The sequence below is a fragment of the Hyla sarda genome, chromosome 4, assembly GCF_029499605.1.
Source record: "Hyla sarda isolate aHylSar1 chromosome 4, aHylSar1.hap1, whole genome shotgun sequence".
NCBI lineage: Eukaryota > Metazoa > Chordata > Amphibia > Anura > Hylidae > Hyla > Hyla sarda.
In genome coordinates this window covers 173330121-173344416 of record NC_079192.1, presented here as the reverse complement: position 1 = coordinate 173344416, position 14296 = coordinate 173330121, and the positions used below count along the sequence as shown (strand labels likewise).

Here is a 14296-nt window from a genome sequence, read left to right as displayed (position 1 = left end):
AGGACAAGCAGGGTTCTGTACCTGAGGACAAGCAGGGCTCTGTACCTGAGGACAAGCGGGGGTTCTGTACCTGAGGACAAGCAGGTCTCTGTACACTGAGGACAAGCGGGGCTCTGTACACTGAGGACAAGCAGGGTTCTGTACACTGAGGACAAGCGGGGCTCTGTACCTGAGGACAAGCGGGGTTCTGTACCTGAGGACAAGCGGGGGTTCTGTACCTGAGGACAAGCAGGTCTCTGTACACTGAGGACAAGCAGGGTTCTGTACCTGAGGACAAGAAGGGCTCTGTACACTGAGGACAAGCGGGGCTCTGTACACTGAACACAAGCGGGGCTCTGTACACGAGGACAAGCGGGGCTCTGTACTTGAGGAAAGCGGGGCTCTGTACCTTAGGACAAGCGGGGTTCTGTACCTGAGGATAAGCGGGGTTCTGTACCTGAGGACAAGCAGCTCTCTGTACACTGAGGACAAGCAGGGTTCTGTACCTGAGGACAAGCGGGGCTCTGTACACTGAGGACAAGCGGGGCTCTGTACACTGAACACAAGCGGGGCTCTGTACACGAGGACAAGCGGGGCTCTGTACTTGAGGAAAGCGGGGCTCTGTACCTTAGGAAAAGCGGGGTTCTGTACCTGAGGATAAGCGGGGTTCTGTACCTGAGTACAAGCAGGGCTCTGTACACTGAGGACAAGCAGGGCTCTGTACACTGAGGACAAGCAGGGTTCTGTACACTGAGGACAAGCAGGGCTCTGTGCCTGAGGACAAGCGGGGTTCTGTACCTGAGGACAAGCGGGTTCTGTACCTGAGGACAAGCAGGTCTCTGTACACCGAGGACAAGCAGGGCTCTGTACCTGAGGACAAGCGGGGCTCTGTACCTGAGGACAAGCGGGGCTCTGTACCTGAGGACAAGCGGGGTTCTGTACACCGAGGACAAGCAGGGTTCTGTACACTGAGGACAAGCAGGGCTCTGTACACTGAGGACAGAAATATTAAGCCACGCCCCCTCACCCCCCCCCCCTCCCAGAGGATGGAGAGCGCGAGAGCAGACAGTGCAGGGGGAGAATGAGGACATACACAGTTCCTCCCCTCCCCCTGCTCTGTACACACAGGACCTAATTTATCACGTGGAGGTTTAAAGTTTTCACAGGGGAAAAGCTCCTCCCCTCCCCCGCTCTGTACACACAGGACCTAAATAATCACAGGGAGGTTTCAAGTTTGCACGGGGGAAACACAGAGCAGGTGAGGGGAGAGGGAACATGCACAGCTCCTCACCTCCATAATGACTGCTATGTGTGAAGGAGACATACTGCACTGCATGCAGGGCCGGACTGGGTGTCAAAACCAGCCCTGGAAAAAATTACATACCAGCCCCATAGTGTTGCGTCATTATACCAGCACGTCGTCATTTTCTTGTTCAAAAAAGGTAAAATCATGCATTTTAAAGCATATTAGTTCCCCCACATTAGGTGCAGTATAGTTCCCCCACATTAGGTGCAGTTAAGTTCCCCCCGCATTAGGTGCAGTACAGTTCCCCCCACATTAGGTGCAGTACAGTTCCCCCCACATTAGGTGCAGTACAGTTCCCCCCCAAATTAGGTGCAGTATAGCTCCCCACATTAGGTGCAGTACAGTTTCCCCACATGAGCACATTAGGTGAAGTACAGTTCCCCACATTACGTGCAGTACAGTTCCCCCACATTAGGTACAGTATAGTTCCCCCACATTAGGTGCAGTATTGTTTCCCCACATTAGGTGCAGTACAGTTCCCCCCACATTAGGTGCAGTACAGTTCCCCCCACATTAGGTGCAGTACAGTTCCCCCCACATTAGGTGCAGTACAGTTCCCCCCACATTAGGTGCAGTATAGTTCCCCACATTAGGTGCAGTCACTGAGGACAAGCAGGGATCTGTACACTGAGGAAAAGCGGGGCTCTGTACACCGAGGACAAGCGGGGCTCTGTACACCGAGGACAAGCGGGGCTCTGTACACTGAGGACAAGCGGGGCTCTGTACCTGAGTACAAGCGGGGTTCTGTACCTGAGGACAAGCGGGGTTCTGTACACTGAGGACAAGCGGGGCTCTGTACACTGAGGACAAGCGGGGGTTGTGTACCTGAGGACAAGCAGGGTTCTGTACCTGAGGACAGGCGGGGGTTCTGTACCTGAGGACAAGCAGGGTTCTGTACCTGAGGACAGGCGGGGGTTCTGTACCTGAGGACAAGCGGGGGTTCTGTACCTGATGACAAGCAGGTCTCTGTACACTGAGGACAAGCAGGGTTCTGTACCTGAGGACAAGCAGGGCTCTGTACATTGAGGACAAGCGGGGCTCTGTACCTGAGGACAAGCAGGGTTCTGTACCTGAGGACAAGCGGGGGTTCTGTACCTGAGGACAAGCAGGTCTCTGTACACTGAGGACAAGCGGGGGTTGTGTACCTGAGGACAAGCAGGGTTCTGTACCTGAGGACAAGCGGGGGTTCTGTACCTGATGACAAGCAGGTCTCTGTACACTGAGGACAAGCAGGGTTCTGTACCTGAGGACAAGCAGGGCTCTGTACATTGAGGACAAGCGGGGCTCTGTACCTGAGGACAAGCAGGGTTCTGTACCTGAGGACAAGCGGGGGTTCTGTACCTGAGGACAAGCAGGTCTCTGTACACTGAGGACAAGCAGGGTTCTGTACCTGAGGACAAGCAGGGCTCTGTACACTGAGGACAAGCGATGCTCTGTACACTGAGGACAAGCGGGGCTCTGTACACTGAACACAAGCGGGGCTCTGTACACGAGGACAAGCGGGGCTTTGTACTTGAGGAAAGCGGGGCTCTGTACCTGAGGACAAGCAGGGTTCTGTACCTGAGTACAAGCGGGGCTCTGTACACTGAGGACAAGCAGGGCTCTGTACACTGAGGACAAGCAGGGTTCTGTACACTGAGGACAAGCAGGGCTCTGTACCTGAGGACAAGCGGGGTTCTGTACCTGAGGACAAGCGGGTTCTGTACCTGAGGACAAGCAGGTCTCTGTACACTGAGGACAAGCAGGGCTCTGTACCTGAGGACAAGCGGGGCTCTGTACCTGAGGACAAGCGGGGTTCTGTACACTGAGGACAAGCAGGGTTCTGTACACTGAGGACAAGCAGGGTTCTGTACACTGAGGACAAGCAGGGTTCTGTACACTGAGGACAAGCAGGGCTCTGTACACTGAGGACAAGCAGGGCTCTGTACACTGAGGACAAGCAGGGCTCTGTACCTGAGGACAAGCAGGGTTCTTTACCTGAGGACAAGCAGGGCTCTGTACCTGAGGACAAGCGGGGCTCTGTACCTGAGGACAAGCGGGGCTCTGTACCTGAGGACAAGCGGGGCTCTGTACACTGAGGACAAGCAGGGCTCTGTACACTGAGGACAAGCAGGGCTCTGTACCTGAGGACAAGCAGGGCTCTGTACCTGAAGACAAGCGGGGCTCTGTACACTGAGGACAAGCAGGGCTCTGTACACTGAGGAAAAGTAGGGCTCTGTACCTGAGGACAAGCGGGGCTCTGTACACTGAGGACAAGTGGGGCTCTGTACCTGAGGACAAGCGGGGCTCTGTACACTGAGGACAAGCGGGGCTCTGTACCTGAGGACATGCGGGGCTCTGTACGAGAGAGAGAGCAGCCAGGCTGGCGGGCGCACTGATCGGTGGCACAGTGAACTCCGACGTTGCGCTGCTGCGCTTAGGCGTGAGGTCACGTCACCCCCACGGTGACGTGACCTCACGTCTAAGCGCAGCAACGCATCACGCCGGAGTTCAAAGCACCTCTCCCAGGCAGCCGCCCACCCAGGGCCCTAAGTAAGAAACAGGGCCGGCCTGGGACAGGGCAGGGCTGGCCCTCTCTATCGTCGGCGCCAGGCGGCCTATGCGGGCCGCCTGTGCAGCCCGCTGGACCTATTTTCATGTAGGGGCCTGGAGCAACTACGTTAATCCAGCCCCAAAGCGGCCCCAGGCCCAGCGGCCCACCGACATAATTCCCGGTATCCTGGTAGGCCAGTCCAGGCCTGACTGCATGGGCTGGGGATGAGAGGACATATTACACGGGATGGGGATGTATAGACTGCAGGGGAATAAATATTATACTGGGGATGATTTCTATGTGTGAGGGGGGGGGGGGGCTACTGAATGACACATGCTGGGAGTTGTAGTCCCTGCTATGTGTGTGTATGCCAGTGTTTCCCAACCAGGGAATGCTGGGAGTAGTAGTTTTGCAACATCAGTAGGCACCCTGGTTGGGAAACACTGGTGTATGAACTACAACTCCCAGGAGACTACTGATACAATAGAGGTGTTGGTGAACTATAACTCCCAGGAGACTACTCAGATACAATAGAGGTGTTGGTGAACTATAACCCCCAGGAGACTACTAAGATACAATATAGGTGTTGGTGAACTACAACTCACAGTAGACTACTAAGACAATAGAGGTGTTGGTGAACTACAACTCCCAGGAGACTACAGAGGCAGCATGCTGGTGTTATACCACAGACTGAATGACACATGCTGGGAGTTGTAGTCCCTTTTGTGTGTGTATGCCAGTGTATCCCAACCAGGGCTGAGTTATATATAGCAGTCACGTATCGGGACCAACCATGCACATCGGAAACCCATGTCGCAATATACCACAGGGGGCTCCGTGGAACCCCCCTGTTATGCGAACACACACACACTATTGTGTGCGCGTGTCGCAAACAGTCTACCGGCCACAGCGGGGCTACGTATTAAGCCCCGTTGTGTCCAGGAAGCACGGAGCCCCCTGTGGTATATTGCGACATGGGTGTCCGATGTGCATGGTTGCTCCCGATACGTGACTGCTTTAATACAGTCCCTATACTCCGATATACTTATCTATACTGTTAGTGTACTTTACCATTAATACATTATGTTGCCCATACCTTTGCCCATAATTAAGATGGCCGCCGCAGAGGATGATATCTCTATGCGCATGCGCGCACCTCAGGCGGCCATGTGACTACACACGTAACGGCTGCGAATGTACTGATAGGCTGTTGGTACGGGTACATGTCACTAAGACGCGCGGCGTCTGACGCATAGACTATGCGCCGGACGCCTCGCGCCAAACAGCGCGCAGGCGCAGTTTTTGTTTCCACTTCCTGGATATGGAACCAGTGCTTGTATGCGAGAACATCTGCTCCTCCCCCCTCCCGGTAATTATAATAATTTTCACATGTATATCACCTGTCACTTGTTATTCACTTATAACTGTACTTACACTTTTTTTTATAAAGTACTGTAAATTGGGTATGATGTCTTTATACCCATCTTGTATTTGCACAATCTGTTTAAGTATATGACATAATTTCTCTTTTTATATATGTAATTTTGTACACTTTTTATACTATTTTTGTAAATTGAGTTGTAAATTGGTTACCACATATATACTGGCAAGATGGTCACTAAAGTGTGCTTGAGAAAGGACGCATGGGCGTCTGAAACGTTGCTCCGTTGGTTGGAATAAATACCACTTTACGTTAATCTGGTGTGCTGCGGTCTATGTTTGTGATATATATATATATATATATATATATATATTGTGACGAACAGTCTTGGGGATTAGCTCTGGGATCGTCCTGGTCACTTGCCACGGGACACGTTCCTCACAATAACACCACAGACCACAGTTCCGCATACAAGTCTGGCTCCTCGCCAACTTTATTTCCACAGGTTGCAGGTAAAACAAAACATAAACAGGAACAAAATAAAGTCCTAGACCATCTGGTCACTGACTACACATATCAGCATGCTCTGACTACGAACTGGTGAGCTACCCTCAGCCAGTTAAACATGTGTCTCCTGCAACCTGTTACTCACAGTTCACACCACTTCTTGGACCACTCGCAGCGCCTTCTGCGTGTTACCTAAACAGGGCCCGTGTGTCTCCCCCTCTAACAGCCAGCATACTGTTTCCCAGGGAGAGCCCCAACTATTCTGTTTCCTTTCCTTTTAAACACACTTTCCCTTCCTGATACCTCATTAATCAGGCCACAGGTGGAGCATTCTCCAGAGTTAGCAAGGGAAATACACCCTTTCCTTGCCACACTGCCACAATATATATATATATATATATATATATATATATGTGTGCTGTATATAACGCAGGTTTCCTCAGGCTGCAAGGGGGAGGATGGACTGCATGGGCTGGCTTCTGCTTTTTCATGGTGTGTTCATTAGCCCCATAAAGAGGACATAGAAAATGTACAGGGTTTGTACAGGCATGAACATCACTGTATGAACAGTAAGCATTCTTACAGCGACGTAGAAATGCATGGGGTTCATACTGGGAAGCAGAGATGTAAAGGGTTTGTACAGTGGTCTTAATGTCAGCGTTCATTGCACAGAAGCTTTAGAGAAATTCATGTCAGGAGGGACGTACAGGAGCAAAAACATACAGGAGAAATAACACAGTAGCCTGTACATCTTCATCCTGGAGAAATTGAGGAGGAAATAACTGATTTTGGCGGCGGATGCCACATTAAAACTTCACTTGCAGCATTCTGTGAGTGGAGTTTGATTAAATCATTAACCTGTCTAGGACATAGGGCGTACCTGTACGCCCTCAGCGTTTCTGTTCACCACAGGTAACCAGGCGGTGAACGGAACGGGAGGCCTGCTGAAATCGTTCAGAAGGCATTCCGTGCCAATGCCTGGGGGCTCTTGAGCCCAATTCAGACCGGAGATTGGCAGTGATTCCAGGTCATATGTGTCTCCGGTGACCCGGTAAATAGGGGTGTTCAAGGCTGTCCAAGACAGCTTCAATCACCCTGAAGTGATAGGAGTGAGGTGCCAGCGGTGCCACCCCACCCATCTCTGCTATTGATTGGTCAGAAGTGACCAACCAATAGCAGATCGTGGAGGTGGCGCGAGTGTTAAAGTTCAGTCCCCCCGCTCTGCCCACCCATGATAGTTCGGGCAGAGCGGGGGAACTGTGATGTGTGCATGTCCTCCTCAAGTAGTGGCAGGTGGCGATCGTGCTGTTGACGGGAGCCAGGAGGTGAGTAGTTACCTAGCAACATCTGAAGGGCCAAAGTTTGGAGATCACTGTGCAGTGGTCTCTAAATTGTGGCCATTAAGATCTTGCATAAGTACAACTCCCAGCATGCATGAACAGCAAATGGCTTTCAGGGCATGCTGAGAGTTGTATATGTGCGCTCCAGTTGTTGCATCTCTACAATTCCCAGCATGCCCTTCGGCTATCAGTTAATGCTGGGAGTTGTAGTTTTGCGACAGCTGGAGGCACACTGGTGAGAACCTGAGTGCTTACCCACCAGTGTGCCTCCAGCTGTGTGTACAGAGCAGGGAGGGGAGGAGCTGTGTACGTCCTCATTCTCCCCCTGCACTGTCTTCTTGTATTATGCAGAGCTGCGCTCTCGTGCTCTCCATCCTCCGGGAGGGGGGTGAGGGGCGTGGCTTAATTATCTGCAGATGTGCGGTGAAATTATCAAACCCATGGCTCTGCTCTTCACGTGCGGTGAAAAAACCAAACCCATGGCTCTGCCCTCGCTCCTCCCCGCTGTAGCGTCGGCAAACTTGCTCCTCCCCCTCTAGCTTCGGCAAATTTTGGAGAGGGGCAGTCCGATTTTTTCACGGGTTTGAATATTTCACCTCACACCGGCTCCCGCGATATAACGCGTGGTCACACGGTGATCCCGTTTGATATCGGGTCGGTCCCGGAATGTAACTGAAGCTGGGACCCGGGGTTAATAGCGCGCGGCAGCGATTGCGGTGCTGCGCGCTATTAACGCTTTAGACGCGGTGTTCAAAGTTGAATGACACATCTAAAAATGAAAGTTAAAGCTTCCCTGCTACTCAGTGGGGCTGATCGGGACCACCGCAGTGAAAATGCGGTGTCCCGATCAGCTGGGACACGAGCGGAGGTCCTCTTACCTTCCTCCAGCGCGTCCCTTCGGCGATTGATTGCTCCAAGCCTGAGATGCAGGCTTGAGCAATCGACCGCCGATAACACTGATCAATGCAAAGCTATGGCTTTGCAGTGAACAGTGTATAAGATCAGTGTGTGCAGTGTTATAGCCCCCTTTTGGAGCTATAACACTGCAAACAAAAGTGTAAAAAAAGTTAATAAATGTCATTTAACCCTTTCCCTAATAAAAGTCCAAATCACCCCTTTTTCCCATAAAAAAAATATGTAAATAAAAATAAATATAAACATATGTGGTATCGCCGCGTGCATAAATGTCCGAACTATAAAAATATATCATTAATTAAACCACACGGTCAATGGCGTACACGCAAAAAAATTCCAAAGTTTAGAATAACGTATTTTTGTTCACTTTTTATATGATGAAAAAATGAATAAAAAGCGATCAAAACGTCCGATCAATAAAAAAAATGGTACCGCTAAAAACTTCAGATCACAGCGCAAAATATTAGCCTTCATATCGCCCCATACACGGTAAGTTATAGGGGTCAGAAGATGACAAGTTTAAACGTATACATTTTTCTGCATGTAGTTATGATTTTTTACAGAAGTGCCACAAAATCAAACCTATATAAGTAGGGTATCATTTTACTCGTATGGACCTACAGAAGAAAGATAAGGTGTCATTTTTTTCCGGAAAATGTACTGCATAAAAATTATGGATTTTTAGGTGCAAAATTGAAAGATTTATGATTTTTAAAAGGTGAGGAGGAAAAAACAAAAGTGCAAAAATGGAAAAACATGTGGTCCTTAAAGGAGTAGTCCAGTGGTGATTCAGTGGTGGGCAACTTATCCCCTATCCTAAGGATAGGGGATAAGTTGCAGATCGCGGGGGGTCCGACCGCTGGGGCCCCCTGCGATCTCCTGTACGGAGCCCCGACAGCCCGCGGGAAGGGGGCGTGTCGACCTCCGCACGAGGCGGCGGCCGACACGCCCCCTCAATACAACTCTATGGCAGAGCCGAAGCGCTGCCTTCGGCAATCTCCGGCTCTGCCATAGAGATGTATTGAGGGGGCGTGTCGGCCGCCGCCTCGTGCGGGGGTCGACACCGGCTATCTCGGCGGAGAGCCGGGGCCCCGTACAGAGAGATCGCAGGGGGCCCCAGCGGTCGGACCCCCCGCGATCTCAAACTTATCCCCTATCCTTAGGATAGGGGATAAGTTTTTCACCACTGGACTACCCCTTTAAGGGGTTAAGCATACTCATTTTCGTATAAAAAGTAGTAAAATAAAACAAAACCTATACAAATTTGGTATCATTTTAATCATATGGACCTAATTTTTTTTAATATGCATAATTTATACTATAATGCAGTGGCGTACCAAGGGGGGTGCTGAGGGGGCGGCCCGCCCCGGGTGCCATTCACAAGGGTGGGTGCCAGGGGCGGACTGACCCTCCGCCGCTACTGAGGTCCGGGACACTCGTCCCAGATCCCCAGCAGACAGCGGTGCCTTCTCCTGTATGCGCGATACACGCACATACAGGAGAAGGCGTCCCCTCTGTGTGAGCCGCATCTGCAGCTTACACAGAGGAGACGTGACCTCCGCCCCCACGCAGCACAGGTGCCGGTGACGTCATTCATCCGGCGCCTGTACTGTGGAGGGGAGAAGACGCGGCCCTGCTGCTGAGGAGATCGCTGCGTGGGATATCAGGTGAGCAGCCGAAGGCTGTCCAGGCATGCTGGAAGTTGTAGTTTTGCAACAGCTGGAGGCACCCTCTTTGGGAAACACTGAAATAGACAGTGATTTACAGCTCCCAGCAGCTCTTTCTTACTTTTCTATGTAAGGATTTGCTTTATCTATATTAGTTATCTACTTATTTATTTTTAATCCTCACTTTTTCCTATTTTGGATGACATTTTTGGGGCTGAACCAATTACCAAGTTTCCGTAGAGTTATGGTCTCAACATACAATGGTTTCAATATACAATGGTCGTCATGGAACCAATTAATATTGTAACTTGAGGGACCACTGTATTTACCTCACCATGTCCCACGCACTGATCTCCTCTACAGGCTGTCTGTGCCGATAATCGACGTGTACAGCTCTCAGTGTAGGCCGCAGATGATTGTGGCTCACACAGAGGAGACTTTCAGTTATATGCACGTGAGCCGCTCATGAAAGCCGCACTCGCCTTGGGATCTGGGGCAAGTGTCCCCATTAGCAAAGGAGCGCTGGGGTCTGATCTATGCTTTGGCGGCCTGCGCCCCACCTGGGCATTTGTGCCCCCAGCTGGGGACGGTTTCTCCAAAGAGTAGGTACTGAGAATACTGTACATGTGAATAGACCTATACCTGTATTCTAAGTTTACATGGCTAAACATTAGACCATATTTGTAAATCTAAACAAATTTGTACATTACTATTTACTAGTCAAAATGCGTCAGAATTCTGGGACAATTAGCACCAAAAACTAATCATAATAAACTCCATATTTATGTATTTTGGACAATTATTAGACATTGTTGATCCTTTCTTACTATGCTTAATGGGAAGTGGCCAAAAATTGTGCCAAAAAAATTAACAAAAATAGACGATCTAAAAGATGCACTACATTTAGAGACAGCAAAAGCCACTGCAATACATATGACAGTACTGTACTGTGTGATGTTTCTCACAGAACTGTTATTATAACATATACATGACTGAATAAGTCAGCATTGCGCCTTACACATATCCTGTACTACGCCACAGTATTCTTCCTCAGGGTTTAGCGTTTCCGAGGTCTTCTTTACCTCAGCTCTGTGGCAGCCGTGGACTCTTCATAGTGTACACAGCAGCTTACGCTGCACGTCAACCAGCAGGGGGAGCTCCTTTACGTGCTCTTCTATGTATGTACACTGCACAGTACCCTCAGGGTGTTTCCCGCCTTTGCGGTGTAATGGCTATGGCTGAGGCTGTCGGTGGTAGTTCTTCATATTCCAGGGTCTTGTCACCTTTTGACCTCAGGGTAACAGAACAAGGAGAACAATGGGTCCTCAGAAAACATGTGAGAGTCGGGAGCCCAAAGGAGAAAGATAAGAACCAAACGCAAAAACGGGTAAGATAGCTTAGAAAAGCATAGAGGACAGAGGGGTTATCAATGTATACAAGAGGTCTAAGGGGTTATCACTGTATACAATTACAGCACATGCAGTGTATATGCTTATTGTATATCCTGTGAACCTAATGGGGCATATTCATTAGTACTGGCATAGCTCTAAGTGGGTCTTAATGGTAATGTTACTCAGGAATATGCCCCCTTTTGTCGCAAATACAAAGATGGTGGGCTTGATAAATTGATGCTGAGCAAATACGGGATGTGCAGTGATAAATGTGCACTACAGAATGATGCCTTTTTGCCATGTATCTTGAGGTAACTTTCTGTGCATGGTGCATGGGACTTCTATACACTGCACATAGAGGGGTCCCCTCTGCACCCGGATCACACAAAAAAAGCATGTATTGTAATGTGGAGTTCCTTAATCCCATTAGGGTATATTCACATGGCAGAATGTCCAAGTGGAATTCTTCATGAATATTCTGCAGCAGCAGAGTTGATTTCAATGGGATTCCGCTACACTGTGGCAGATTTTCCGTGCCAGTTGATTCTGGCGTAGAAATTCAGTTTCTGGTGTCCGCAGAAAGAATAGCTACATCCATTCTTTCGGCGGATTCCGCAAGAAAATGCATTGCCGTCTGTGAGACGGTGGATTTCTGAGCGGTCCTAGCGGTCCTGCCGGCACTCCGCTGACAGTGGAATGTCCGCACCAAGATTTTTCATGTGGACATTCCACCATGTGAACATAGCCTAAGGACGTAGGGATTTTTTTTTTATCAGTAATAACTATAACTTTTAATTTTCCAGACCCATAAAAGGGCTTGTTTTTTGCGCCACCAATTGTACTTTGCAATGACATTCATTTTACAACCAATTCTATGGTGAAACAAAAAATTTATTTGTGCGGCTAAAATGACAAAAACAAAACAAAAAAAGAACACACCATTTTGTTCTGTTTCTACACAGTGCACTTTTCTGTAAAAATTGCAAATAGGTCCAGATTTATCAAACTCTATGAGAGAAAAAGTGGAGAGATTTTCCCACAACAACCAATAACAGCTCAGCTAACAAGCTCTGGTAAAGTGAAAGCTGAGCTGTGATTGGTTATTGTGGGAAAATCTCTCCACTTTTTCTCTCAGAGTTTGATAAATCTGGGCCATTATGTTTATTTTGTAGGTCCATGCGATTACAACGATACCCAATTTATATAGGTTTTATTTTGTCTCACTAAATTATAACTTTTTGTATGAAAATTGGTTTGCTTAACCCCTTAAAGGGTAGCTCCCACCATCCCTTTTTTTCCCTCTTTGTCCCTGCCTATTTCCCATCTATACCTAACCTCCTCCCTGCCTAATTTTTATTTTTTTTTACTATATAAAAAATGCAGTTTTGTCTGCCTGGTAGTGTGCTCACTACCAGGCAGACTTCCCCAGCAGGCACCACGTCACTGATGCCTGCTGGGGTTGACTTCCGCCCTTAGTTCATCTACACAGGGTGCCTCCAGCTGTTTCACCACTACAACTCCCAGCTTGCCCAGACATCTATTGGCTGTCAGGGCATGCTGGGACTTGTAGTAGGGGAAAAACTTGAGGCATCCTGTGTTAAAAACAATACATGGCCGCGGCGCAACCCGAACCCCGCTACCCCTCCCCTGAACCCCGCTACCCGATCACCCGCTACCCGAACACCCCCCCCCCCCTAACCCCCCCACCCCCCAGACATACCAGGACAGTGCAGAGACAGGCAGGACAGCAGCGACGGGATGCCGGGAGGCGGGGCCGGCATGCAAGGCCAGGGAGCAGGGGAGCCAATGCGCGCTTCTTCTGTTCTCAGCGCTCGCTCCCGCCTGTTTGATTGACAGGCGGGAGCGAGCACCGCAGTGAGTGAATTCCGACTCATTGCCAGGCTTCAATGAGTCGAAATTCACTAGTGACGTCACTGCCGAATGCATTCGGCCACTATGAGGGCGACCCCTAGTGGCCGAATTTAAAAGTGATTTTAAACTGTTTTAAAATCACTTTTTTTTTTATTAAAGTATATTAGAGATATGTTGTAGTACTTAAGTACTACAACATATCAATTTTTTTATTTCATGACAGTGCTCATTTAAGGACGCAGGGTTTTTCAGTTTTTGTATTTTAATTTTTTTCTGATCACCTAAAAATCATAACACTTTCAATTTTGCACCTAAAATTCCATATTATGGCTTATTTTTTGCGCCATCAATTCTACTTTGCAGTGACATTAGTAATTTTACCAAAATATCCATGGCGAAGCGGAAAATAAATTCATTGTGCAACAAAATTGAAGAAAAAAATGCCATTTTGTAAATATTGGGGGCTTCCATTTCTATGCAGTGCATTTTTCGGTACTAATGACATCTTATCTTTATTCTGTAGGTCCATACAGTTAAAATGAGACCCTACTTACCGTATATATGTTTGATTTTGTATTACTTCAAAATAAAATCATAAATACATGCAGGAAAATGTGTACGTTTAAAACTGTCATATTCTGACCCCTATAACTTTTTATTTTTCTGCGTACGGGCCAGTATGATGGCTACATTTTTGCGCTGTGATCTGAAGCTTTCATCATTACCATTTTCATATTGATCAGACTTTTTCATCGCTTATTATTCATTTTTTTATGATGTAAAAAGTGACCAAAAATACGCTATTTTGGACTTTGGGATTTTTTCGCACGTACGCCATTGACCGTGCTGTTTAATTAACTATATATTTTTATAGTTCGGACATTTCTGCATGTGGCGATACCACATATGTTTATTTTTATTTACACAGTTGTTTTTTTTAATGGGAAAAGGGGGTTATTCTTACTTTTATTAGGGAAGGTGTTAAATGATCTTTATTTTTTTCAATTCTTTATTTTCAAATTTTCAATACAACATAACATACAAGTGTAATATGAAGTACAGTGCGAAATACTGATTATATATGGCTTGAGCGGACCAGGCCCCAAGCAACATTTTGATAGACCAATGAGCATTCCGTGGTAATGCATTATTGCGAAAGCAATAAAGCAACTCAATTAAAAGAGTTACCGATACACATCGACTTTAGCTTCACATAAAGTAGAAGGTTAGATAGGCCAATGGGCATCATATAAGTATGAGGTGGTGTCACCTAGGAGCCGATCCAATTAGTTAGAACTGTACTAGGAGTATGGCACTAAACATAGTAGGGTCAATGAACATGAGCACAAAGGTGCCGGAATACGGAAAGAAAAAGAAAAGAGAAGGAAAAAAAATGAAAAGAAAA

The 14296-nt window shown here is 48.1% G+C and overlaps 2 protein-coding genes across 2 annotated transcripts in view; one reads left to right on the top strand and one right to left on the bottom strand.

The window, feature by feature from the left end:
- The window catches only part of HCN4 (hyperpolarization activated cyclic nucleotide gated potassium channel 4), a 485567-nt gene extending 474801 nt beyond the window's left edge, over positions 1-10766 (bottom strand). The window contains exon 1 of the mRNA XM_056572770.1: positions 10647-10766. The gene's annotated coding sequence lies outside the window, so the exon portion shown is untranslated. The remainder of the gene's footprint in view (positions 1-10646) is intronic.
- Positions 10722-14296, top strand: part of REC114 (REC114 meiotic recombination protein) — a 464557-nt gene continuing 460982 nt past the window's right edge. The window contains exon 1 of the mRNA XM_056572772.1: positions 10722-11015. Within this exon, the coding sequence (XP_056428747.1) occupies positions 10809-11015 (207 nt within the window). The 5' untranslated portion in view covers positions 10722-10808. The remainder of the gene's footprint in view (positions 11016-14296) is intronic.